Source organism: Agelaius phoeniceus (assembly GCF_051311805.1).
Source record: "Agelaius phoeniceus isolate bAgePho1 chromosome W unlocalized genomic scaffold, bAgePho1.hap1 SUPER_W_unloc_1, whole genome shotgun sequence".
NCBI classification, from domain to species: Eukaryota; Metazoa; Chordata; class Aves; order Passeriformes; family Icteridae; genus Agelaius; species Agelaius phoeniceus.
In genome coordinates, this window is record NW_027509866.1 from 627123 (window position 1) to 654036 (window position 26914).

The following is a 26914-nucleotide window of genomic DNA, read 5'->3' on the forward strand; positions in this document are numbered from 1 at the left end:
GTCATTCCTCTAGGCCATTTCTCATTTTGTTTCTCTCCACCTTCCCTGTGGCCACAGACTGTCTCAATGAGGGGCTGTGCTATTGAGAGGAATAGAGGATTTGTCTTTACAAAATATCTGTGGGTCTGCTGGTAGATAAAACTAGCTCTGGAAGATAAAAGAAACAACGTGAAGGATTCCACTGATTGATGAATGGAAAAAGATATTTGCTTTTACAAATAAACTTTATGTTTGCTGATAAATGAAATTAGAGATTGAGAGATATAAAAAACAATGGGGAAGAAAAATCCCTAAATTCCATAAGAATTAAAAAGTAAAAGGGAGGGTTATACATTAGAGGGAAATCTTTGGAAAATCTTTGGTATCAGGCCTATCGGGGAGTCTGTACCCATCAAGTACCTCAGCCAATATGGAAAGAGAGAAGGGAAATGCAGCAGGAAATTAGCATAAAAAGATGGCTGCAGCCTGTAAAAATTCAAGAGATCCCAGGGGAATTCCCCATGTCCTCTCCCTTTATTTGAATAAAGCTAGAAACGACTCCCCTGTCTCCATTTTGGACATAAAACTCTGCTGTTTGTGGATTAATGTTCCTAACACTCTCTGTGGCTTTAAATGAACTAAAGGATCTCCCCTAGCAAAGTTTTCTACAGAGATGCCCTTTTGTTGCCTTCTCTGGAGCTGCAGCAGCAATGTCTGTGTGCAGAGCTGGGGCAGATCAGTGCTGGCCCAGCAGCTGTGCCCAGCAGCAGCAGCAGCAGCAGCACTTGGTGTTGCCAGTGCTGCTGCCGTGGCCCTGCCCCGCTGCCCTGTTGGCCCTGGTGTTGCTGCAGGGCCTGAGTGCTCTCGGGGCCGGGCACAGCCCTGGGGGTGGCAGTGCCGGGGCTGCAGCAGGGACAGGCCATGGGCACTGCTGGGGCAGCGCTGACGCCTCAGGCCAGGCCCTGGGGGCTCCAGGCTCCTTGCCCAGGCTCTCTCAAGAACACGGCCAGGCCAATGCTCAGCACAGAAACCCCCGTCAGCAGCCCCAGGCTGGCCGTGGGCAGGCTGGGGGCAAACAGCATGGCTGGGGCTCTGCAAGGGCCCTGGGCCAGACGGGAAGGAGCAGCAGAGCAGGGGCTGATCCATGCCCAGTGTGCTGCACAGCCCAGGGCAGCCTCCCAGAGTGTCCTCATGCAGCTGCCAACAACATCCCCCCTCTGCAGCCCTGGCCTCTCCCCCAGCTCACACAGGTGCCCCATCCTTGCAGGCACAGACACGGCAGCACTGCCTCAGCAGCCCCTGTTTGCATTGCACACAGCAGGGCCAGCACCCCCATGCTGTTGCTGTGGGGACATGAACCTGAGGGAGCACAAATGCCATCAGCCCCTGGGGCCAGCAAGGCCTGGGGAACACCAGGGAAACCACTCAGCTTTGTCCTGGCCTCTGCACTCAGCCAGAAAGTTTGTTCCCATCAGCTGGGAGTTTCTTGTGCCACTGCAGACGCTGTTGCTCAGAGCCAGGGCTGCCTGGCAGCCACCCCCAAACTGCCCTGGGCATTTCCTTTGTGCCACCTTTGCTTTCTTTACTCTTCCTGGTATATATTTCTCTCTAATGCCCACCCCAGGGGGTCTAGAACTGGCCACAGCACTCGAGGTGCTGCCCAAGCAGTGCTGAGCACAGGGGAAGAATCCCTGCCCTGCTCCTGCTGGCCACACAATTCCTGATCCAGGCCAGGAGCCATTGGCCTTCTTGGCCACCTGGGCACACTGCTGCCTCATGTCCAGCCTGCTGTCCATCAGTCCCTGCAGGTCCCTTTCTGCCTGGCTGCTCTCCAGCCACTCTGTCCCCAGCCTGTAGTGCTGCAGGGGTTGTTGTGGCCAAAGTGCAGGACCCGTCACTGGGACTTGTTAAACCTCACCTTGCTGGATTTGGGCCCTGGATCCAGCCTGTCCAGGGCCCTGTGCAGAGCCCTCCTACCCTCCAGCAGATCAACACTCACATCCAACTTGGTGTCACAAGGGTTCCATGAGGCCTCAGAGTGTCCCAATGGTCTCCATGATTCCATGAGGGCTCCCAGTGTCACAGTGTCCCTTTGGTTCCATGAGACTCCTTGGTGTCACAAAGTCCCTTGGATCCTTGGGCCCTGCAGAGTCACAATGGATCCTTGGTTCCATGAGGTCTGGCAGTGCAGCAATGCTCTCCTTGGTTCCACAGTGTCACAATGGCCTCTGGTCCCAAGGGCCACCACGATGTCAAACATGTTTCCTTCATTCCAGGAGTCCCTGAGGAGCAGCCCTGGCCCCTTGGTTCCATGGGGCCCTGCAGTGTCACAATGGCCCCATCATGACACCAGGTCCTGACCTGTCACAATGCTCTGCATGGTTCCACAGGGCCCTGCAGGGTCACAGTTGCACTCTGTGGTTCCATGGGGCCTCAGAGTGCCACAGTGAATTCCTTGGTGCTGCAGTGTCACAATGGAGCCCTGGTGACACAAGATCCTGCAGTGTCACCAGGGACCCTTGCTTCCATGGGGCACCACAGTGTCACAATTGTTCCCTCAGTTCCCAGAGTCCTTGCAATGGAGCAATGGCTCCTTGATTCCATTGTCCCCAGGCACTCCCAAGGGTCTCTTTGGTTCCACAGTGGCACAATGGCCCCTTGGTTCCACAAGGCCCCACAGGGTCACAGTGGCCTCTGTGGTTCCAGCAGGACCCAGACTGTCACCATGGACTCCTTGCTTCCATCCAGCCCCACAGTGTCACCGTGGCCCCTTGGCTCTGTGCTGCCATGGTCCTCTTAGTGCCACCAGGCCCTGCCGTGTCACAATGGCCCCTTGCTTCCCCAGGGCCCTGCAGTGTCACAATCATCAGAGAATCAACCAGGCTGGAAAAGACCTTGGAGAGCATCAAGTCCAACCTGGGACCCAACACCATCTTGTCACCCAGACCATGGCACTGAGTGCCACATCCAGTCTTTCCTTAAACACCTCCAGGGATGGTGACTCACCCACCTCCCTGGGCAGCCCATTCCAAAGCCCAATCACCCTTAGTGTGGAGAATATTTCCTAATGTCGACCCTAAATGTCCCCTGGAGCAGCTGAAGGCTGTGTCCTCTTGTCCTGTCACTGTTCCCTGGGAGAAGGGCCTGACTCCCACCTGGCTGCACCCTCCTGTCAGGTAGTTGTAGAGAGTGATGAGGTCTCCCCTGAGCCTCCTCTTCTCCAGGATAAACAACCCCACCTCCCTCAGCCGCTCTTCACAGGACTTGTGTTCCAGAGCCCTCCTCAGCCTTGTTGCCCTTCTCTGGACACACTCCAACCCCTCCATGTCCTTCCTAAATTGGGGTGCCCAAATTGGACACAGCACTCGAGGTGCTACAGAACCAATGTCAAGCACAGCCCTGCTCCTGCTGGCCACACCATTCCTGAGGCATAGGAGTGCCAGGGGTTGGATGAGGGAAATGGTGGGGAGGGGGTGGGGAAAAATTCTGATTGATTGTCAGCCATGAAGGGTCTTGATTTTCATGTCTGTTCAGACAGCATTAGGAGGTGCTGGGGGTTAATATCAATTGGATATTGATATAATGGATAGATGATATCAATCTATAAAAAGGAAAACAAAACTGGACAAAACAGTCCTCTTTGCATTGTTTTCATCACATTATATTCACTTTCAACAGATTTTTGAAATCCGTCTTATTAACCACAAACGAATTGAAAATTAAAATTAGTCCCAAGGGCTTTTTTTGTCAGGAGTTTTAAGCAAATGTTTATGAGCATTTCTCACTGAATTCCTGAACTGAAGAGCTCAAGAAACAAAAGGCATCTGGAGTAATAAAATTCATCAGCAACCTCCAAGTGGCTGAGGATCCATCCCCATCAGAGCAGCAATGAACAGAAATGGGCACAGCTTTGTGGCTGCTGTCCCAGCTTTGGCATGGGCCCTGGGCCTGGAGCAGGAGCAGCTCTTGAGGGCCCCAAGGCCGGGGCTCTTGTGCTGCCCTGGGCAGAGGGGATGGCAGCAGGGGCTGCAGAGCTCTCAGCACCTCAGCCCGAGGGGAGCAGGGCAGCCAGGGAGCCTCCTTTGGCCTTGGCCCAGCACCTTCCCCCATGGCTGGGGCTGAGTCCTGTGGCAGCTGCAGCTGCTGCTGTGCCCTTGGCAGGGGCTGAGGCCGTGGGGCCAGTGCCCAGAGCAGCCTGGGCTGAGCAGAGCTGTGGGGCCAGAGCCGGCTGGGCTGGGCTCAGAGAGGCCCTTGGTGCTGCCCAGAGCTCAGGGCAGCTGGCAGAGCTTGCAGGGAGCTGGGCTGGGCTCCGAGAGCCTGGCCCAGAAACCATCAGTGTCCATCTCAGCCTGGCTGAGCGTGCAGGGGCAGGACTCAGGCCAGGCCTTGTGGGGCAGGGCCAGCGCCTGTGCAAGGCATTGCAAACAGGCAAGTGGCCCAGAGAGGAGGCTGCTCTGTGCCCTTGGTGGCAGGGACAGAGCAGGGAGGGGGCCCAGGACATTTGTCAGCGCCAGCCTCTGTGCCCAGTCCTTGGCAGCCCTGGCTGCTGAGCCCAGCTTTGGCCTGGGCTGAGTTTGGCTGTGGCCCAGCTCCATCCTCCTGCGGGGCTCAGGGCCTGTTCCCGGCCATGGCCAGCCCTGGCTGCCTCTCTGCTGGCCCAGAGGCCGGCAGAGCCTGGGGCAGGGCTGTCTGTGCAGCCCCTCAGGTGCCACGGGCTCTGCAGGAGCTGGCAGAGGCTGCCCAGCAGGGAGGCCATGGGGCACAGAGCCCCAAGGCTGCTGTGGGCACCACGGCACAGGGGCCGTTCCGAGCCGCAATGCTCCTGGCCTGGGCTGGGCCTGCACAGGGGCTGGGCCACCATGGCTGGGCCAGCACAGGGCCACAAAGGGGCCACGCAGCCGCTGCCGGGGCTGACAGCAAGGCCAGGCACACACAAGCAATTGCTGAGCATGGCCTGCGCTGGCCAGGCCTGGCTGTGCCAAAGGCAGAGCTCAGCTGCCCTTGGGGGCTGCAGCAACACTCCAGAGCCCAAAGAGCCTCCATGGCTGGGCTGGAGACCAAGGCTGCAGCAGGGAAATGCAGGGCTGCTGCGGGATGGGGAGGCCATGGAATTCCAGCACACACCTCAGCTCTCTGATGATCCCAGCACCATGATGGGCCCTGTTTCAGACTGGAGCAGAGCAGATGTTGATGGCACAGGAGCCCTGTGGGGCTGTCAGGGACCTGCAGCTTGCAAGGTGCTTTGCTCTCCCTCAGGTGCTCTGGGAGAGATCCAATCCCAGCTGGGCACCTCAGGGCACAAGTGGCACTGCCTGTTCATGGGGACACAACTCATGTCTGCCTGGAAGGGGGCACAGGTGTTAATACCTGTTAGTTTCATAAGATACAAGCAAACCTTTACTATCTTGGTAATTTGAGTCCCTTTAAGAAATGGCAATCTTTTCCCATCAGGAACAGGAATTTCCTGGATCTACCGGATTCTCCTAATGATGGCAGGAGAAGAAATACTGATCTTCCCCCTCTTCTTATGTCACCAATATTCAGCCTAATATTTCCTGTTGCTCTTCCTTCATGTCTTTGCCGCTCTCTTGTTTAAAAGGCCGTGTCTAAGGGCATCTCTTCACTAGGCTCTCTGGAACTTTATTCTTCCCATTCCTTCCAGATTTTCTCCTCCAGATGCTCTCTGGTCATTCAATTGCCTCTCAACTGACTGGTTTCATGCTTTGAGCTTCAGTGAGTTGCCCAGTCTTTCTGAACTTCAAATAAATACCACACTAGTCAACATCTTAATTGTGTTTCTATCTATCATGGATTTACCTTTTCTTATGTCTTTGTCTAAAACTGTTCCTGTACAGAAATCCCTTGGGGATGGGGGACATGTCAGATGCCGCTGGGACATCACAGAGAGCTGAGGGAAGAGCTGTGATGGTTATTAAACTGTTCAAATGTTCAACTTCTATTTGTTGGCAAGAAACTTTTCTGTGCCTCTGAGTGTCACCAGGCCCTGAGCCCAAAGGACACAAACCTGATGAGTTGTGGTTCCCACTGCAGGGGCTGCACTTGGACCTTGGCTTTGCACAGGAGAGCTCTTCCTCCCCTTTCTCTCTTTTCCTCCCTCTGGGCATGGAGGGAGCTCCTGACTTCAGCCTGTGACTCGTGTGTGCAAAGAGCAAATCTGGGCAGAATCGGGGCAGGGAGGGTTTGGGGGGACCTTGGAATCTGTGCTGGGTACAGAAGGTGTTTTCCATTGCTCTGAGACTGTCTGCTGTGCAAAGTGGATTAAATATCCAGCAGAGGAATGACTTTTGCATTTGATGGAGCTGTGCCTTCCCTTGGCTTTGCTGACTGACAGGAAATGAACATCCCTCTGTGTCTCGGGCAGCTCCTTCTGCAAGGAAAGAAGGTGGGAGTTGGAGCCAAGGAGCTGAAAGCTGCAGGTGCAGCCTGGGCTGGAGGGAGCTGAGATTTGCACAAGGCTGCTCTGAGTGCCAGGGCTTGGATGGGGGAAATGGTGGGCTGGGGGTAGGGACAGAGTCTGATTGATTGTCAGCCAGGAAGGGTCTTGATTTTCATATCTGTTCAAACTGCATGAGGAGGTACTTGGATTCAGTATCAATTGGAGACTACTCATATCAATTTACGATCAGGAAAAAAACCCTAAACAGGACCTAAAAAACCTTGCTCATTGTCTTTTTAAAAGAAACATATTCAGTTTGAATACACTACTGAAATCTGCCTAATTAACCACAAATGATTTGGAAAGTAAATCAAATGATTCCCAGAGGCTTTGCTTGTTCAGGTGTTCTGAATATTCATGAGCCCTGGGACACTGAATTCCTGCACTGAAGAGCTGAATGCTGAACAAGCCTCTGGAGCAGGGAAATTCAGCAGCAGCCTCCAAGTTGCTGAGGATGTCAGCAGCCCCCAGTGAGGCCATCCCTGCCCAGAGACCGTGGGGGAATGGGCAGACAAGGAGAGTGTCCCTGGGGCTGGGGCAGCACAACTCAGAGGCACCAGCGGCTCCAGCTGGGCAATGGAGTGTGGAATGTGGCTGGGAAAGCCCTGCCTGGGCTTGGCCAAGCAGCACAGACAAGCCCTGACCCCCATCCACTAAACAACTCTCTCAAGGAGACATTTAAAAGGAATTACAATTGTTTGTGTCCTCTGAGTGGGACGCCCTGGAGAAATACTGACAGGAAATCCTCAGGAGCTCTAAACAACAAAACAGTCTTTACTGGCAACTTCAGAAAATCAGAGAAATTTGGCAAATGGTTTAATGCCACATTCAATCAGCAGAAAACACTTCTCAAAGCATTACCTTGGCCCATTCAACTTCACAAACTCTAAGCCTGTTCCATTTTAGGTTATTTAAAATTTTCAAGAGGACAGAAATAGAAGAAGACACAGAGAAAGTGAAAGACAAAAAAGATACTGAGAAGCACACACACAGCTACCAAGCTCTGGATTCCAGCACTGTTCAGATGGAAATTCCAAGAGGATGCAGGGTAAGATGTGTGCTTGCCTTGTGGTCAGCCTTCAATACCCTTTGGTCTCCCTGGGCCCTTCCCCCAGGTGGGACTTGGGCTCATTTGGTCCCTCAGGAGCTGGGCTGGGGCTGCAGAGGTGGCTGTGGAGCATTGCCTGTGCTGTGCCAGGGACTGGCAGCCACTGCTTGGCTGGGATAGAGGGTCTGGGGGGATTGGGGTTCCAGGGCAGGGCTGGGCTGGGGTTCCAGGGCAGGGCAAGGCTGGACCTGCCCCTTCCTCCCCCACACACAAAATCCTTTGAGCCACAATCTCCTTCAGTCTGTCACAAGAGGCAGTGTTGGGGGTGAAATCCCAATTCTGGCCATGGGCACCTGGAGGAGAAGGACAGTTCTTTTCCACAGGAAGGAAGGCACAGATCTCCAGTTTTTCAGTAGCAGATGAGAAGAGACCCTCCTCATGCCATGGACAGCTGGACCAGTGAGGTGGCCCTGGGATGTCAAACAAGCCACACCTGTGCTATATTCTCCTGGTTCCATTGGCCCTGCAGTGTCACAATGGTCTCTGTGGTTCCACAGACCCCAAAATGTCACAATGGTCTCCTTGGTCCTATGGATCCCCCCAGTGTCACTCTGGTGCCCTTGGTTCCATGAGGCCCCATGGTATCATAATGGGTCCTTGGTTCCATGGTGCCACACGATGTCAGAATGCTCTACTTGGCTCCATGGGACCTCATTGTGTCACAATGGTCTCACTGGTTCCATGTAGCCCTGCAGTGTCAGAACATGCTCTTGGTTTCTGAGGCTCACAAGGGTCTCCATGATTCCATGGTGTCCCACAGTGTCACAATGGCTCCTTGGTTCCATGACACCCCAAAGTGTCAAAATGGTCTCTATGATTCCATGGGGCCCCACAGTGTCACAATGGTCCCTTGGTCTCACAGGGCCCCACAGTGTCACAATGGTCCCTTGGTCTCACAGGGCCCCACAGTGTCACAATGCTCCCTTGGTTCCATGGGCCCTGTGCTGCTGCATTCCCTCCTCCCCTTCTCAGGCCACCCTGCCAGCTGAGAAATGCTCCTTGGGCCTTGGCCTTGGCCAACAGCCCCTGGGCTCAGCTCCTCTGCAGCTCATCACAAACACTGTCTGCTCCAGGCACTGCTGCTGCCCAACCAGCTCCTGCTTTCTGGAGGAGCAGCCCTGGGAACTGCTTTTGTTCCCTCAGTGGCACAACATCCCTGTTCTCACCCTGCCAAAGAAAGCTGTTGGTGCCAAGTGTGGCCAGGATGAACCATTGCTGGGACTGAAGCCCCTCTCTTGGGGCCCTGCAAACAGCGCTCCAAAAGGAGCCCTTGGAGCTCTCCTGGGCCAGCGACTCCCTCTGAGTGGGGCCTCTCCCAGCCGGGAACTCTCCCGTTTGCTGCACTCGGGGATCCCCAACAACGACGGAGCCTGGGCCGATCCCCCCAGTTCTCCAGGCTCAACACTTCACCTGCTGGGGAGATACCAAAGGATGCACAGGGAGCATTTCCAGCCCTCAGGGGAATTTCTCACAGGTGCCTTGCACTGACTCTTTGTGTCTGTGTGCACACAGGAGTGCCTGTGCTGGGGAAATGTGGCAGAAATGCTGCTCTTTGAGGGGTTTGAGTGCCTTGGATGGCTGAGTCACTCAGATATCCAGATATCAGTAAGTAAGGTTAAGTCAGGAGATCTAAGCTAAGTTAAATGCTGCTAAGAGTTGTTCTTTTGCTAAGTTGTTAAGTTTAATTCAAGTTATTAGCTAAGTTTTTTTAAGTGCTATTCCTGTGTTAAATTATTGTGTCATTGGTTTTAAGTTAGGGTAAGTACTGTTAAGTGCTGTTCTTTTGCTAAATTGTGAAGTTGATGGTATCAGTTAAGATTAAGTCCTTTTAAATTTCACCTCTGTTAACATTTCGGGCTGTATTCCTTTTATCCTTGCCCTCCCTGTCCTTATGTCACACACACACAAACAGGGACAGTTCTCGGCTCATTTCAGGTTTGATTGCCTGGATTTTATTTGGTTTTGTTGTTGCTTTGTTTCCTTGGTGTGCCTGAAGTGTCCAGTCAGGAGCAGAGTGGCTCTTGCCAAGGAACTTTGTGCTGCTGTCCCTTAATATTCAATCTGGTTTTTTGCTGCTCCCTTGCTGGGGATTTTTTCAGCGCTCTCAAGGCCTCGTTGGTAACAGGGTGAACTAGCCCTGGCCCAGGCTCTGGCCCTGGGGGACACGGGGATGCTGACGGGGGGTCCGTGTCCCCCTGTGCCACCCCCAGGGCCCCGGCCCCCGTCCCCGTGTCAGGCTCTGGGGTCGATCTCGTGGAACATCCTCTGGGGGAGGCTGCGGCGCCGGGGGCGGGGGGACCCAGGGGGACAGGGGACCCTGCTGTGCACAAGCAGGGTTGGACTGCTCTGGGGGGAACTGTGAGGGGGCCGGGGCAGAGTGACCTCCCCAGTGACCTCACACAGCCCCTGTGATGTCACACAGCCTCCTGTGATGTCACACAGCCCCCTGTGACATCACAGCGCACTCTGGGATGTCAGACAGCACCCCTGTGACATCACAGAGCCAAATCTGGGATGTCACCCTGGAATGTCATGCAGCTGCACTGTGATGTCACAGTGATGTGATGTCGAAGTGATGCCAGAAAGCCACCATTTGATGTCACTGTCTGTTCTGTGATGTCATAGCCTGCTCTATGGTGTTACACAGCCAGCCAGTGATGTCACAACCCACTCTCTGATGTCACAGAGCCACCCTCTATGAACGCAGGATCTGCTCTATGACCTCATACTATGATGTCACAGACAGCTGTGTGATGTCACAACCCTCTCAGTGATGCCACAAAGCCCTCTCTGTGATGTCATACTGCCACTCTGTGATGTCACAGCACACACTTTGACCTCACAGCCATCTCTATGATGTCACACAACCATGCCATGATGTCAGAGCGTGCTCTGTGATGTCACAGAATCCCCACTATGTTGAATCCCCCTACTATGTTGATGTAGCTGCTCAATGACCTTACACAACAAACTCTGTGATGCCATAGCCCAGTCTGTGACCTCACACAGCCCACTCTGTACTGTCACACAGCCCCATGCTGACATCACAGCTGCTCTGTGTCTCCATGACACAGCCACAGAGGCGCTGCTGTGACACAGCCCCCTCTGGGACATGCCACAGCCCCTGCTAGTGCTGAGCCCCTGGGAGCTCTGTCTGTGCCCTGCTGGTGTCCCTGAGGGGCCCTGGCAGTGCCCCAGCCCTGCTGGGCTGTGCACAGGAGCTGCTCCTGGCCAGAGCTGTCTCTCTGCAGCTCTGCTGCCCTTGCCAGGAGCTGCCTCTGGGCCAGGAGCCTGGCCCAGCTCAGCAGCACAGACACAGCACAAGGGCTTTAATGACCCTCTGGGGCTTTGGTGCTCTTTGCATCAGACTCAGTCCCTCAGAGTGTGCTTGAAGAATTCTCAAGAACTCAAAGTTACGTTGAAACACTGAAGTTTCTCATACATAAAATAGATCCATCTGAGGGACCAGATTGAGAAAGTGTCCCCAGGTTCCAGGTAGAGCAGAACCCTGGAGGCAGTGATGACAGTTGGGGACAAGCAAGGCAAAGATGTCTCTGGTGCTGAGCAAACCTGGATGTGATTCAGGAATACAAAGGACCAAGGCCTGAGCCCCAGCCCCTGGCCAGGCAGATCCTGTCCCTCCCTCATTGCTCAGGGCTCTTCCCGGGATGGGCACTGGCATGTGGGGATGTGCAATGCCAAGGGCAGGAGCATGGGGCAGCCCCTGCCAGGCTGCTGAGCAGGGACAAGGAGGCCATGAGGCCCCAGGCCTGCAAGGGTCACTTGTCCCCTGCTGGCCTCTGGCCCAGGGCCAGCAGCCATGGCCAAAGTGCTGCCCAAGTTGGCTCTGGCAGGGCTGCCTTGCAGCTGCTGCCCATCCCTGTGCCCTGTACAGCCCAGGCTGTCCTACGGTGTCCCTGCCCTGCGCCTCTGTCCCTGCAGGCTGTGGGCATCCCCCGGCTGCCCCAGCTGGCTGGGCCCTTCCTTTGCTGACAGCTCTGCCTCCTGCCTGCCCACACAAAGCCTTGGGCTGCTCCAGGCTCCTCCTGGGGGATGTGTTGCACCACAGCCCTGTCCTGGCAGGGAAATTCCTTTCTCCTGGTGTCCAGCCTGGACCTCCCCAGGTGCCTTTGGAATTAATGCTTTCTTTCGCTGGCTGTTTTCTATTATGTCAAAAGGATCCACCATCTCTGAAACCACCCTTCGATCCCTCCCAGGGCTCTCGTCTACTGTCCTCAGTCTCCACCCCACTGAGCACAGAGCTCCTGTGTCCCTATAGAGTGGTCAAGTGCTTGAGGCCAAGAGCACCTGGACAAGAGGGACAGTTCTTTTCTATAGGAAGGAAACCACAGAACCCCAGGGTTTGAAGGCAGATGAGAAGCAATCACCAGAGGCCAAGGCCAGCGATACCTTTCTGTCCTTGCAGCTTTTGTCTGAAAGCAGCCTTTGGATATAAGGGGAGTTTTGGATGTGGAATTCCATTTCAGCCATGGGTTCCTGGACTGGAATGACAGTTCTCCACAGGAAGGAAAGGACAGAGCCCCAGTGTTCCAAAGGCTGATTAGAGGCAGCCCCAAGGAGGCCAAGGCAGCCAGATCTCTTGTTATAGAAGTATCCTTGGATAGACAGAATTTGGGAGGCCAAACCCCACTTTTATCTATTGGGCTCTGGACGAGAAGGACAGTTCTTTTCCATAGGAAGGAAAGTGCAGAACTCCAGTGCTTCAAAGGGAGATGTGAGCTGGCCCTTAGCAAGCCAAGGGAACCTAGACAGTCCTGGAAACTTTTGTCTGGGAGCTATCTTTGGATTTAAGGAATTCTGGAGGCGAGTTCTCAGTTTTGGCCATGGATGCCTGGACTTGAAAGAGGTTTTTCTCCATGAGAAGAAAAGCACAGGCCCCCGGTGTTTTGAAGGCAGATGAGAGGTGGCCCCCAAGAGGCCAAGGCCAGCCAGAGCTGTCTGTCCCTCCAGGTGACATATAGGAATAATCCTTGGATATAATCAAATTTGGAGGAGGAATCCCACTTTCCGCCATGAACCCCTGGAGAAGGACAGTTCTTTCCCACAGGAAGGAAAGCACACAACTCCAGGGTTTCAGGGGCTGATGAGAATTGGTCCTCAACATGCCAAGGTCAGCTGGACCAGTTGGGCAGCCCCCAGGAGGCCCAGCCAGCCAGACCCTGTTCCATGTTCTTGGATCCTTGGGGCCCTGCAGCACCACAATGGCCCCTTGGTTCCATGAGGCTCTGTAGGATCACAACAGATCTTTGTTTCCATGAGGCCCAGTGATATAACAATGGTCTCCTTGGCTCCACAGTGGCACAATGGCCCCTTGCTTCCATGAGGCCTTCAATTGTCAAAATGGTTTCCTTGTTTCCGTGGGACTGAGAATGCCACAATGGCCCATTGGTTTCACAAGATCGCAGAGTCTCAAAATGGCCCCTTGGTTCTATTGGGTTCCCCAGGATCACAATGGTCCCTTGGTTCCACCAGACCTGGATGTGTCACAATGGTCCCTTGCTTCCATGGAGACCCACAGTGTCACAATGGTCTCTTGTTTCCATGAGACCTTGCAGTGTCACAGTGGTTGCCTTGGTTCTATGAGGCCCTGTGGTGTCACAATGGCCCCTGGGTTCCATGGGGACTCAGAGTGCCAGAATGGTCTCATTGGCTCCATGAAGCCCCTCAGTGTCACAATGGTCTCTTTTGGTTCCACAGTATCACAATGGCACCTTGGTTGTGTAAAGCCCTGAAGTAAAGAATGGCCCCTTGGTTCCATTGGGCTCCTCACTGCCACACGAGTTCTCAGTTCCACGGAGCCCTGCAGTGTCACAGTGCTCTCCTTGGTTCCATGGTGCCACACAGGGTCACAAGGGCCCCTCAGCTCTACAAGACCCATAGTGTCACAATGTCCCCTTGGTCTCATGAGGCCGTGCCATGTCACAATGGTCTCATTTGTTCCACGAGGCCCTGCACCTCCACAATGGCCCTTGAAGTGTCACAATAGTCTCAGCAGGTTCCCCGACTGGATCACAATGGCCTCCTTGGTTCCATGATGCCCCATAGTGTAACAATAGTATCCTTGGTTTCACAGAATGGTCCCATGGTCTCATGGAGCCCCACAGCCCCTTATAGAGCCCCACAGCCCCTTGTGGAGCCCCACAGGGTCATGAATGAACCCTTTTGGTATCAGCCCAAGGCTTTGTGTGGGCAGGCAGAGGCAGGCAGGAGGCAGAGCTGTCAGCTAAGGAAGGGCCCAGCCAGCTGGGGCAGCCGGGGGATGCTGACAGCCTGCAGGGACAGAGGTGCAGGGCAGGGACACCGTAGGACAGCCTGGGCTGCACAGGGCACAGGGATGGGCAGCAGCGGCAAGACAGCCCTGACAGAGCCAACTTGGGCAGCACTTTGGCCATGGCAGACACAAAGAGCACCAAAGCCCCAGAGGGTCATTAAAGTCCTTGTGCTGTGTCTGTGCTGCTGAGCTGGGCCGGGCTCCTGGCCCAGAGGCAGCTCCTGGCAAGGGCAGCAGAGCTGCAGAGAGACAGCTCTGGCCAGGAGCAGCTCCTGTGCACAGCCCAGCAGGGCTGGGGCACTGCCAGGGCCCCTCAGGGACACCAGCAGGGCACAGAAAGAGCTCCCAGGGGCTCAGCACTGGCAGGGGCTGTGGCATGTCCCAGAGGGGGCTGTGTCACAGCAGCTCCTCTGTGGCTGTGTCATGGAGGCACAGAGCAGCTGTGATGTCAGCAAGGGGCTGTGTGACAGCACAGAATGGGCTGTGTGAGGTCACAGATTGGGCTATGACAAGACAGAGTTTGTTGTGTGAGGTCACTGAGCAGCTAGAGCATCATAGAGGGAACTGTATGACATCATAGAGGGGTTCTGTGACATCACAGAGCAGGCTGTGACATCATGTCATGGCTGTATGGCATCATAGAGCTGGCTGTGAGGTCAGAGTGTATACTGTGACCTTACAAAGTGGCAATATGACATCACAGAGAGGGTTTTGTGATATCATTGAGGGGTTTGTGACATCACACATCTGTCTGTGACATCACAGAGTACGGTGTGAGGCCATAGAGCAGATCCTGAATTCATAGAGGGTGGCTCTGTGACATCAGAGAGAGCATTGTGACATCACTGGCCAGCTGTGTAACATCATAGAGCAGGCTATGACATCACAGTACAGATTGTGACATCACAGGGTGACTTTCTGACATCACAGAGTCTTCTGCGACATCACAGTGCAGCTGCATGACATTCCAGTGTGACATCCCAGATTTGGCTCTGTGACATCACAGGGGCTGTGTGAGGTCCCTGGGGAGGTCACTCTGCCCCGGCCCCCCTCACAGTTCCCCCCAGAGCAGTCCAACCCTGCTCATGCACAGCGGGGTCCCCTGTCCCCCCGGGTCCCCCCAACCCCGGCGCCGCAGCCTCCCCCAGAGGATGTTCCATGAGATCGACCCCAGAGCCTGACACAGGGACGGGGGCCGGGGCCCTGGGGGTGGCACAGGGGGACAGGGACCCCCCAGCAGCGTCCCCGTGTCCCCCAGGGCCAGAGCCTGGGCCAGGACTCCTTCACCCTGGTATGAATGAGGCCTTGAGAGCGCTGAAAAAATCCCCAGCAAGGGATCAGCAAAAACCAGATTTAATATTAAGGGACAGCAGCACAAAGTTCCTTGGCAAGAGTCACTCTGCTCCTGACTGGACACTTTAGGCACACCAAGGAAACAAAGTTCCTTGGCAAGAGTCACTCTGCTCCTGACTGGACACTTTAGGCACACCAAGGAAACAAAGCAACACCAACAACCAAAAAAATCCAGACAATCAAACCAGAAATAAACCAAGAACGGTCCCTGTGTGTGTGTGACACAAGGACAGTGACAGCAAGGATGAAAGAAAAATGGCCCAAAAGCTTATCAGAGCTCGATCTTAACAGGATTTAACTTATACCTTAACCTTAACTGATACCTTCAGTTTCACATTTTAGCAAAAAAGAGCTTTTAGCAGGATTAATCTAACTTGTAACCTATGACTTTGCAATTTAACAGCAGAGAAACATTTAATAAGCTGTATTTAACTCAGCTTATAACTTATATTAAACATAACTACTTAGGAAAACAATAACTCTTAGCAGTGTTTAACTTCACTTAGACCTTGTGACTTACCCTTACCTACAGGCAATGTAAGTAAGGTTAAGTCATCCTGGCCACACTTGGCATCAACAGCTTTCTTTGGCAGTGTGAGAACAGGGATGTTGTGCCACGGAGGGAACAAAACCAGCTCCCAGGGCTGCTCCTCCAGAAAGCAGGAGCTGGTTGGGCAGCAGCAGTGCCTGGAGCAGACAGTGTTTGTGATGAGCTGCAGAGGAGCTGAGCCCAGGGGCTGTTGGCCAAGGCCGAGCCCCAAGGAGCATTTCTCAGCTGGCAGGGCGGCCTGAGAAGGGGAGGGGGGAATGCAGCAGCACAGGGCCCATGGAACCAAGGGACCATTGTGACACTGTGGGGCCCTGTGAGACCAAGGGACCATTGTGACACTGTGGGGCCTCATGGAATCATGGAGAGCACTGTGACATGGCTGGGCCTCATGGAACCAAGGGGACCGTACTGACACTGTGTGACTTCATGAAAATGTAGGGACTGTAGTGTCACTGAGAGACCCCATCAAACCAAGCGTCCATTGTGACACCGCAGGGCCTCATGGAACTGTGGAGACCATTGTGAGGCTTTGAGGTGCCATGGAACCAAGGGACCATTGTGACACTGTGAGACTCAGTGGAGCCAAAGCTCCATTTTGATATTGCAGGGGCTCATGTAACAATGGAGGCACCATTAAGAGTTGGCAGCCTCATGGAACCAAGGGGCCATTGTGACACTGTGGGGCACCATGGAACCAAGGAGACCATTGTGACACTGAAGGGACTCATGGAATCATGGAGACCATTGTGACACTATGAGGATCCATCGAATAAGCAAAGCATTGTGACACTGTGAGGCCTCATGGAACCAGTGAGACCATTGTGACCCTGAGGGTGCCCATAAATCCAAGAGGACCATTGTGATACTGTGGGGCCTCATGAAACCAAGAGGCCTTTGTGACACTGCAGGGCTGCATGGAACCAAAGGTCCAGGGTGACACAGAGGGGCCTTGTGTCATCAGTGGTCCATTGTGACACTGTGGAGCCAAAGGAGACCATTGGATCACCACAAACCCCCAGGGTCCAAAGGTCCATTGTGACATTGCAGGGCTCATGGAACAGAGGAGTCCCGTGACACTGTGGGGCCTGGGGAATCACGGAGACCATTGTGACACTGCAAGGCCTAGTGGAATTGTTGGGACCATGATAACATTGAGGGGTGCCATGAAATTGTTGGGGCCATTGTGAAAATATTGGGCCCCATAAAAGCAAGGGAACAAGAACAGGTCTGGCTGGTTTGGCTTCCCAGGGGCCACATGACTGGTCCAGCTGAGCTTGGCATGTTGAGGGTCTCTTCTCATCTGCTACTGAAACACTGAGGCTCTGTGCTTTCCTTCATATGGAAAAGAATTGTCCTTCTCCTCCAGGCATGCATGGCCACAACTGGAGTTTCACCTCCAAATTTCCTTATATCCAAGGATTGTTCCCATAGGAATATTGCCAGGACAAGACTGGCTGGCAGTGGTTTCATAAGGGTCAGCTCCCATCTGTCCCCAAAGCACTGGGGAAGGCTCCGTGTTTTCCTCTCTATAGGAAAGAACTGTCCTGCTTCTCCAGGTTCCCATGGCCGAGATTGGGTTTCCACCTCCAAATTCGCTATATGCAAAGACTGCTCCAGACAAAATCTGCCATTCCTGGCAAGTCTGGCTGGCCTTGGCTTTGTGAGGCTCTCACCTGCCTTCCAAACACTGGAGCTCTGTGCTTTCCTTCCTATGGAAAAGAACTGTCCTTCTCATCCAAGTGTCCATGGCCAGGAATGGCGTTCCACATCCAGCATTCCCTGTTGTGACAGCCTGGAGGAGATTGTTGGCTGGAAATACATTGTGTGTGGGGGAGAGGTGGGGGCAGGTCCAGCCCTGCCCTGCCCTGGAATCCCAGCCCTGCCCTGCCCTGGAACCCCAATCCCCCCAGAGCCTCTATCCCAGCCCAGCAGTGGCTGCCAGTCCCTGGCACAGCACAGGCAATGCTCCACAGCCACCTCTGCAGCCCCAGCCCAGCTCCTGAGGGACCAAATGAGCCCAAGCCCCACCTGGGGGAAGGGCCCAGGGAGACCAAGGGCTATTGAAGGCTGACCACAAGGCAAGCACACATCTTGCCACTGCATCCTCTTGGAATTTCCATCTGAACATTGCTGGAATCCAGGAGTTGGTAGCTGTGTGTGTGCTTCTCTGTATCACATTTTTCTCTCTTCCCGTGTCTTCTATTTTTGTCCCCTTGCAAATTTTGATTAACTTAAAATTGAACAAGCTATGAGTTTGTGAAGTTGAATGGGCCAAGTCAATGCTTTGAGAAGTGTTTTGTGTTGATTGAATGTTGTATTAAACCTTTTGCCAAAGTTTCTCTGATTTTCTAAATTTGCCAGTAAAGTCTGTTTTGTTGCTTGGAGCTCCTGACAATCCCTTGTTGGTATTTCTCCAGCACATCCAACTCAGAGGACACAAACAACTGTAAATTCCTTTTAAGTGTCTCATTGAGAGAGTTGTTTCCAGGATAGGAGTCAGGGCTTGTCTGTGCTGCTTGGCCCAGCCCAGGCAGGGCTTTCCCAGCCACATTCCACACTCCATTGCCCAGCTGGAGCCGCTGGTGCCTCTGAGTTGTGCTGCCCCAGCCCCAGGGACGCCCTCCTTGTCTGCCCATTCCCCCACGGTCTCTGGGCAGGGATGGCCTCACTGGGGGCTGCTGACACCCTCAGCAACTTGGAGGCTGCTGCTGAATTTCACTGCTCCAGAGGCTTGTTCAGCATTCAGCTCTTCAGTGCAGGAATTCAGTGTCCCAGGGCTCATGAACATTCAGAACACCTGAACAAGCCAAGCCTCTGGGAATTATTTGATTTAATTGTCCAAATCATTTGTTCAGCCTTCAGCTCCCCAGTTCAGGAATTCAGTGTCCCAGGGCTCATTAACATTCAGAACACCTGAACAAGCCAAGCCTCTGGGAATCATTTGATTTTAATTTTCAAATCCTTTGTGGTTAAGTAGATCTCAGTAGTGCATTGAAACAGAATACATGATATTTAAAAAGACAGGGAGAAAAGATTTTTTAGGTCCTGTTTAGTTTTTTTTTCCTGTTAATTCATTGATATGTGCAATCTCCAATTGACACTGAATCCAAGTACCTCCTCATGAAGTTTGAATAGATATGGAAATCAAGACCCTTCATGGCTGACAATCAATCAGACTCTGTCCCTACCCCCAGCCCACCATTTCCCCCATCCAAGCCCTGGCACTCAGAGCAGCCTTGTGCAAATCTGAGCTCCCTCCAGCCCAGGCTGCACCTGCAGCTTTCAGCTCCTTGGCTCCCACTCCCACCTGCTTTCCCTGGAGAAGGAGCTGCCCGAGACACAGAGGGATGTTCATTTCTTGTCAGCCCACAAAGCCAAGGGAAGGCACAGCTCCATCAAATGCAAAAGTCATTCTTCTCCCTGGCTGTGCCCTGCCCCTGATCCCCACACCCTGTCCTGTTTCCTTCATCCCTGCATTGCCAGGGATGTTCTGGGACAAGGGAGCTCTGCTCTGGGGATGGAGGGAGGTGCAAGTGCAGCCTCTGGATTGGGAACCACAACTCATCAGGTTTGTGTCCTTTGGGGGTCAGGAACTGGTGAGACTCAGAGGCACAGAAAGTTTCTCTTCATGGCCAACAGACCACAGTTGAACAGAACACAATTTAATAACAATCTCACTCTTCCCTGAGCTATGTGCAATGTCCCAGCAGTGTCTGATGAGTCCACCACCCACAAGTGATTTCCATCCTAGAAGTAATTTCAGACAAAATGTGGTTCTGTGATCGATATAAACACAATTAAGTTCTTCTATCAGGATGCTCATCCTGGAATGGGGGCAAAACAGCTCCAACAATTCCTGATTTGCAAAGCTGTCAGTGGTGGATGGTGAAGGGAGGTCAGGCTGCTTTTGGTGTTGAGGAAATGCTGAAAACAGCCTGACTCATTTCAGCTCCTTCTGTCCTGGCTGATCTCCCCTCTTTCCCCTTCCACCCATTGGCTTTTGTCTCCCACCAGGCCCCCGGTGAAGAGCCTGGCTCTGTGTTCTCCATCCCCTCCTCACTGGCACTGCCAGGCTGGGATGAGGAGCCCCTCAGCCTTCCCTGCTCTGGGCTGGACAAGCCCAGCTCCCTCAGCCTCTGCTCACAGCCCAAGGGCTCCAGCCCCACCTTGGAGGCCCTTCCCAGACCCTGCTCCAGCTGCCAGACATCTTTCCTGCCCTGGGCAACCCAACCCAGGCCACAGTGACCTGGATAATCCCCGTCCTTGATGTCCTGCTCACACAGCCCTGGCCCCTTGTCCCCATGTCAGGCTCTGGGGTGGATCTTGTGGAACATCCTTTGGTGGAGGCTGTGGCTCCAGGTGGGCCGGGGGGATCCCGGGGGACAGGGACCCCGCTGGGCATGGACAGCATTGGACTTGTTGGGAGAAACTGTGAGGGGGAGCTGGGGCCGAGTGACCAACCCAGTGACCTGATACAGCCCTGCTGGGATGGCACAGCGCCCCTCTGGGATGTCACAGCCTGCTCTGTGAGCTCACAGCCCATTCTCTAATATCACACAGCTGGTCTCTGATGTCAGAGCCAACTCTGTGATGTCATAGTCTGCTCTGGGATGTTAGACCTCTGCCCTGTGATGTCACAGAGGCAGTCTATGATGTCATAGCTTCTCCATGACCTCACATGACCCACTCTGTGATGTCATAGCCACCACTCTGTCACCTCATGTTACCAGATGATCAATTGTCTGCACCAGGTGAGCTCACACCTGGAGCTTGTTCTCCACATCCCCAGGCCTATGGAAACCACACAAGGCCCATTGTGTGAGAAGGGGAACTGGAAGTTCAGCAGCCTCAGGGTCCTGCCAGCTCAGCCAGGCCCACTGGAACATTGGGGTCCACGACCACCAGGGACCACCAGAGAGACCCCCAGGAGAGAAGAACACATGGGTAAAGGGAAGGGGAAATATGTTAATGATTTTGGGAAATGATTATCATATGTATGTTTAGTCCAGGACAATCAATGAATATGTGTGCAAAATACAGAAAATAAACAGAAACTTTCCTGTACTCAGCCTGCAGGGCTTTGGGAGGAGCTCTCCCCCGTGCATCCAGCTGAATAAAGAATGCTGCTTCTTAATGCTACACTGGGGTTAAGGAGTTTTCTATTTTACTGAATTTTTGGTAACACTCCCACTGCCAAGGAAAGCTCTGTCTGCTGCTGTTCACAAGCAGAGAAGGGCTGGGGGCAGATGTGGGGCTCAGAGGCTGCCTGGGGCACAGTGACCATGAAATAATCAAGTTTTCAATGTTCTGTGAAAGAAGGAGGGGCAACAACAAAACTTCCACACTGGAATTAGGAAGGGCAGACTTTGGCCTTTTGAGGATGCTGACTTGTGGAGAATCAAATCAGGTCCTGATTTGTTTTAAGGGAAACATCCCTTAAAAACAAAGGGGTCCAGGAAGGACGCACATTTCAAGAAGGTAGGTTAAGGGGGAAGGAGCAGCCTGTCCCAGTGTGGCAGAAGATGAGCTGGTAAGGAAAATGACTGGCCTGGTTGCCCATGGAGCTTTTGTGGGAACTCAGGAGATAAAAGGACTGGCAACTCAAGAAGAAATTAAGGATTTCAATGGGTTTTTCAGAAAGAAAAGTTGGGATGTGAAAGCTCAATTAGAACTTAACCTGGCGGCATCTGAACAAAAGGGTTTTTTTTTTTTAATTATAGCAAAAGTAGGGGGAAGAAGAACCTCTACTATTTTTGGATGCAGTAGAGAATACAGTAACTAAAAATAAGGAAAAGGCTGAGCTACTTAACACCTTGTTTCTCTCAATTTTCAATATTAGGACAGGCTGTCCTCAGGACAAGTGTTCTCCTAAGCTAGTAGATGGGCACAGGGAGCAGAACAGCCCCCTGGAATCCAGGAGGAAGCAGCTGCTGACCTGCTGAGCCACTCAGATGCTCACAGGTGTATGGGAGCAGATGGGACCCATCCTAGGGGGATGAGGGAGCTGTGGATGAGCTCCCCAAGCTGCTCTCCATCATTTACCATCAGTCCTGGCTCAGCAGGGAGGGCCCAGAGCACTGGTGGTGCCAGTGTGAGCCCATCCCCAGGAAGGGCTGGAAGGAGGAGCTGGGGAACTCCAGGCCTGTCAGCCTGACCTGGGTGCCCGGCAAGGTTATGGAACAGATCACCTTGAGTGCCACCACAGGGCACCCACAGGATGGCCCAGGGATCAGAGCCAGCCAGCGTGGATTTAGGGCTGGCAGGTCCTGCCTGACCAACCTGGTCTCCTTTTATGCCCAGGTGACCCACCTGTGGATGCAGGAAAGGCTGTGGATGTTGTGTGCCTGGACTCCAGCAGAGCCTTTGACTCTGTCTCTGACAGCATTCCCTGGAAAAGCTGCAGCCCACGGCTTGGGCAGGTTCCCTCCTGGCTGGGAGATTTAAGAGCTGGCTGGAGGCTGGGCCCAGAGAGTGGTGGGGATGGTGCTGCACCCAGCTGGTGTCCAGGCACTGGTGCTGTCCCCAGGGATCTGTGCTGGGCCCAGTCCTGTTTAATATCTTCACTGATGATCTGGGTGAGGGGGTCGAGTGCAGCATTCACAAATTGCAGATGGCACCAAGCTGGGTGTGAGTGTGGATCTGCTGGAGGGCAGGACAAGAAGACCCAGCCTTAAGCTGCACCAGGGGAGGCTCAGGCTGGACAATAGGAAGGAGTTCTTCACAGAAAGGGTGAGTGGGAACTGGAATGGGCTGGCCAGGGGGGAGGTGGCAGAGTCACTGTCCCTCTCCAGTGGCACTCAGTGGCATGGTCTGGGTGACAAGGCAGTATTAGGGCATTGGTTGGACTTGATGATCCCAAAGGTCTTTTCCAGCCTATTTGATTCTGTCATTCTCTGATGATTGGGACACTCTGGGGCCATTGTGACACTGCAGGGCCTTGTGGAACTAAGAGGACCATGGTGACACCATGCAGCCCCACAGAACCAGGGGTCCATTGTGGTGCTCTGGGGCCAAATGGACCCAGGGAGTGCCCCGTGACACTCTGGGTCCTCGTGGAACCACAGAGGCCATTGTGACACTGCAGGGCCTCGTGTAACCAAGGGGTTTCACCATTTTGACACTGCAAAACCAAGGGGACCATTGGGAGACTGCAGGGCCCAGTGGAACCAAGGGGCCGTTCTGACACTGCGGGGCCTCATGGCACCAAGGGAACATTGTGACACTGCAGGATCCTGTGTAACCAAGGGGCCACTGTGACACGATGGGGCCTCAAGGGATCTGGAATAATGCTGTGACACTGTGTGGTCTTGTGGAAACAAGGAGTCCATTGTGACACTGAGGGGACTTGTGGAACCCCAGAGACCATGGTGACAGTGTGGGACCTCATGTGGCCATGGGGCCATTGTGACACCCTGGGGCCCCATGGAACCATGGGGCCACTGTGGAGCTGCAGCACCAACGAGAACATTGTGATGCTGTAAAGCCTCACAGAAGCAAGAAGTCCCTTGTCACATTTTGAGGCCCCATGGAACCAAAGAGACCAGTGTGACAGTGCAGGACCTGGTGTAATCAAAGGGCCATTGTGACACTGAGGGGCCCCATGGAACCAAGGACATCTTTGCAGATGACACCACGCTGGGTGGGAGTGTGAATCTACTGGAGGGTAGGAGGGCTCTGCAAAGGGACCTGGACAGGCTGGATCCAGGGCCCAAATCCAACAAGGTGAGGTTTGATAAATCCAAGTGCCAGGCCCTGATATTTGGCCCCAGTGCTACAGGCTGGGGACAGAGTGGCTGCAGAGCAGCCAGGCAGAAAGGGACCTGCAGGGACTGATGGACAGCAGGCTGGACATGAGGCAGCAGTGTGCCCAGGTGGCCAAGAAGGCCAATGGCTCCTGGCCTGGATCAGGAATGGTGTGGCCAGCAGGAGAAGAGCTGCTGTGCCAGCAGTGATGTCCCCCCAGCTCTGCACACAGACATTGCTGCTGCAGCTCCAGAGAAGGGATCACAAGGGCATCTCTGCAGAAAACTTTGCTGGAAGATCCTTTAGTTCATTTAAAGGCTCCAAGAGTGCAGCCCCTCATTGACACAGTCTGTGGCCACAGGGAAGGTGGAGAGAAACAAAATGAGAAGTGGCACAAACAATGACATTTATTTGTAGTCAAGATTAAAAAAAGTAAAAAAAGGGGGAAAAAACCGCACAACCAAACCAATAAGAAGTATCAAAGTTGACTTTCATTACAAGTGATTGGCAGAAATTGGACAGCAGTTTAACATTTCTGAAACCATCCAGTCATCAGTCTCCACACTGCAGCCTTGAGCTCCTGGTTCCTCAGGCTGTAGATGAGGGGGTTCAGGGTTGGAGGCACCACAGAGAAAAGAACTGACAGGGCCAGATCCAGGGATGGGCTGGAGAGGGAGGAGGGCTTAAGGTACAGAGAAGTACCAGTGCTGAAGAACAGGGATAGCACAGCCAGGTGAGGGAGGCAGGTGGAAAAGGCTTTGTGCCGTCCCTGCTCAGAGGGGATCCTCAGCACAGCCCTGAAGATCTGAACATAGGAGAAAACTATGAACACAAAACAGCCAAAACAGAAGCAGGCGCTAACAACAATGAGCCCAAGTTCCCTGAGGTAGGATTTGGCACAGGAGAGCTTGAGGATCTGTGGGATTTCACAGAAGAACTGGCCCAGGGCATTGCCATGGCACAGGGGCAGGGAAAATGTATTGGCCGTGTGCATGAGAGCAGTGAGAAAGGCACTGGCCCAGGCAGCTGCTGCCATGTGGGCACAAGGTCTGCTGCCCAGGAGGGTCCCGTAGTGCAGGGGTTTGCAGATGGACACGTAGCGGTCATAGCACATCACGGTAAGGAGGAAATACTCTGATCCAAGGAAGAAGATTAGAAGAAATACTTGGGCAGCACATCCAGTGTAGGAGATGTCCCTGGTGTCCCAGAGGGAATTGTGCATGGCTTTGGGGACAGTGGTGCAGATGGAGCCCAGGTCAGCGAGGGCCAGGTTGAGCAGGAAGAAGAACATGGGCGTGTGCAGATGGTGGCCGCAGGCTATGGCGCTGATGATGAGGCCGTTGCCCAGGAGGGCAGCCAGGGAGATGCCCAGCAAGAGGCAGAAGTGCAGGAGCTGCAGCTGCCGCGTGTCTGCCAATGCCAGCAGGAGGAAGTGCCTGAGGGAGCTGCTGTTGGACATTTGCTGTGCCTTGGCATGGGGATCTGTAAAAAAAATAATCATGGAATAGTTGGGTTTGGAGAGGACTTGAAATATCCCAGCACAGCCTGGGGGCACTTTCCCCCCACTGCCTGCCCAGGGCTCTGCTGCCTGGAGCTGTCCCTGCCAGCAGCTGCTTCCCTGTGCCCAGGGCTGGGCCCTGCCAGTGCTGCCAGAGCCCAGCCCAGCCCTGGGGGCTCAGCTCTGCCCTGCAGAGCCCTCCCAGCTCAGGCACTGCCCAGGGGCAGCTCTGGCTCTGCAGGCTCTGATGGAAACATGGTAAAAACCTTGAGGAGCTGTTGGAAAAGCGACACTGATGCTGGCCCTAAGGGCTGATTTCTTTCACTGCCTGGTTTTCTAAGATCTCAGAAAAAAAAAAATTTCTACCTGAACTGAGGGATGACTATCTGTGTGCAATTTGCCATCCATACAACCTAGAGAAGTAGATTAATAAAGCAGGATTTTCCCATTTATTCAGGTCCTGCCTTGCTGTGCTCCCTGTATAATCTACTTGGAAATGTTCTGCAGTTCAATGCCATGCTGGGAGCAGTCCTGAACAATGCAGCATCCTCCCCACACAAGGAGAACACTTCCAAGCCTCACCAGCTGTCTCCCCCCACCCAGATCTTGTCCCCCAGGGCTGGGAGCAGCTGCCAGGGCTGGCTGAGAGCTGTCCCTGGCAGGCAGCAGAGTCCCTGCCCCAGCACAGCACCCTGGGCTGCAGGACCCTGCTCTGCAGGACAGCCCTGGGCACCCCTGGCTGCTCTGCACAAGAGACAAGCAGAGAATGTACTCACAGGCTCTGCAGGCATTGGCATGTTCCAGCTTGAGGAGATGGCTCCAGGAGCTGCAGCTGCACTGTCCTGCAGCCAGAGGTTCCTGTGCCAAGGGCTGGCAGTGATTGTGCCCCAGGCACTTCTCAGCTCCTTCCCAGCCCTGACTGATTGAAGCTCTCTGTGCCTCTGGGCTGTGCCTGGGCTGGCTGCAGGCAGTGCCCCAGCCCTGCTGGGCTGGCACAAGAGCTGCTCATCCAGAGAAATGTGCTTTTGAAGCTCTTCTTGGTGACCAGGAGCTGCCTCTGTGCCAGGAGCCCAGCCCAGCTCAGCAGCACAGACACAGCACAAGGACTTTAATCAGCCTCTGGGGCTTTGTGCTCAGGCCCTGAACATCAGTCCCTGAGAGGGAACTGAAGAAACCTCTCCAGAACTCCAAGGCAGAATCCAACTCCAAACTTTCTTGGACTTTTAACGGGTCCCTCTGAGGGACATGACTGAGCAAGTGTCCCCAGGCCCCAGGCAGAGCAGAGAACTGCAGGCAGTGATGACAGGGGGGGACAAAGAGAAGCCAAGTCTTGGTGCCCTGGGGCACAGCAGGGTCTGTGCCAGCAAGGGCTGGGAGGAGACACCTTGTGCTGAGGCCCTGGGGCCTCCTGGCACAGCCCCAGCCAGGCTGGGCACTGTCAGCCCATTGTGCTGCCCTCAGCATCCCCCCCTAGCCCACATCCCAGTGGCCTCAAGGATCTGCTGCAAGGAGTCCCTGGGGAGCCTTGCTCAGCAATGGCCCTGGGGGCTCCTTCATGCTCCCTGCAGGGATTGCAGGATTTTCAAAGGACTTGGGGTTTGGCTTTTGCCTTGGAGTCTCTGAGAGGTTTGTGCAATCATGGCCTCCAATTATCTGCTGTAATTAGTCCCTGGAGAGGCTTTGTCAGTAACAACACTCAGTGGGGCTCATCAATGCTTCAGGGTACTTCAGATATTTTAAGGTACTTGGTGTTTCCCTTTTGATCCAGACTCTGTGAGAGGTTTGTGCAATCATGGCCCCAATTATCTGCTTTAATGAGTCCCTGGAGAGCTTTGTACTGACACTTAGTGGGGCTCATTAATGCCTTGAAATACTCAAGATTTTTAAGGTACTTTGGATTCTCCTTTCTACACTCTGAATCTTGAAGAGGTTCT

At 53.8% G+C, this 26914-nt stretch overlaps 1 protein-coding gene and 1 pseudogene across 1 annotated transcript; one reads left to right on the top strand and one right to left on the bottom strand.

The window, feature by feature from the left end:
- LOC143692429 (uncharacterized) overlaps positions 1-26914 on the top strand; it is a 58561-nt pseudogene that overhangs the window by 15048 nt on the left and 16599 nt on the right.
- On the bottom strand, positions 24009-24941 carry LOC143692545 (olfactory receptor 14A16-like). The gene has a single exon (XM_077172790.1). It carries the CDS (start codon positions 24939-24941, stop codon positions 24009-24011), a length of 933 nt encoding a protein of 310 aa, XP_077028905.1.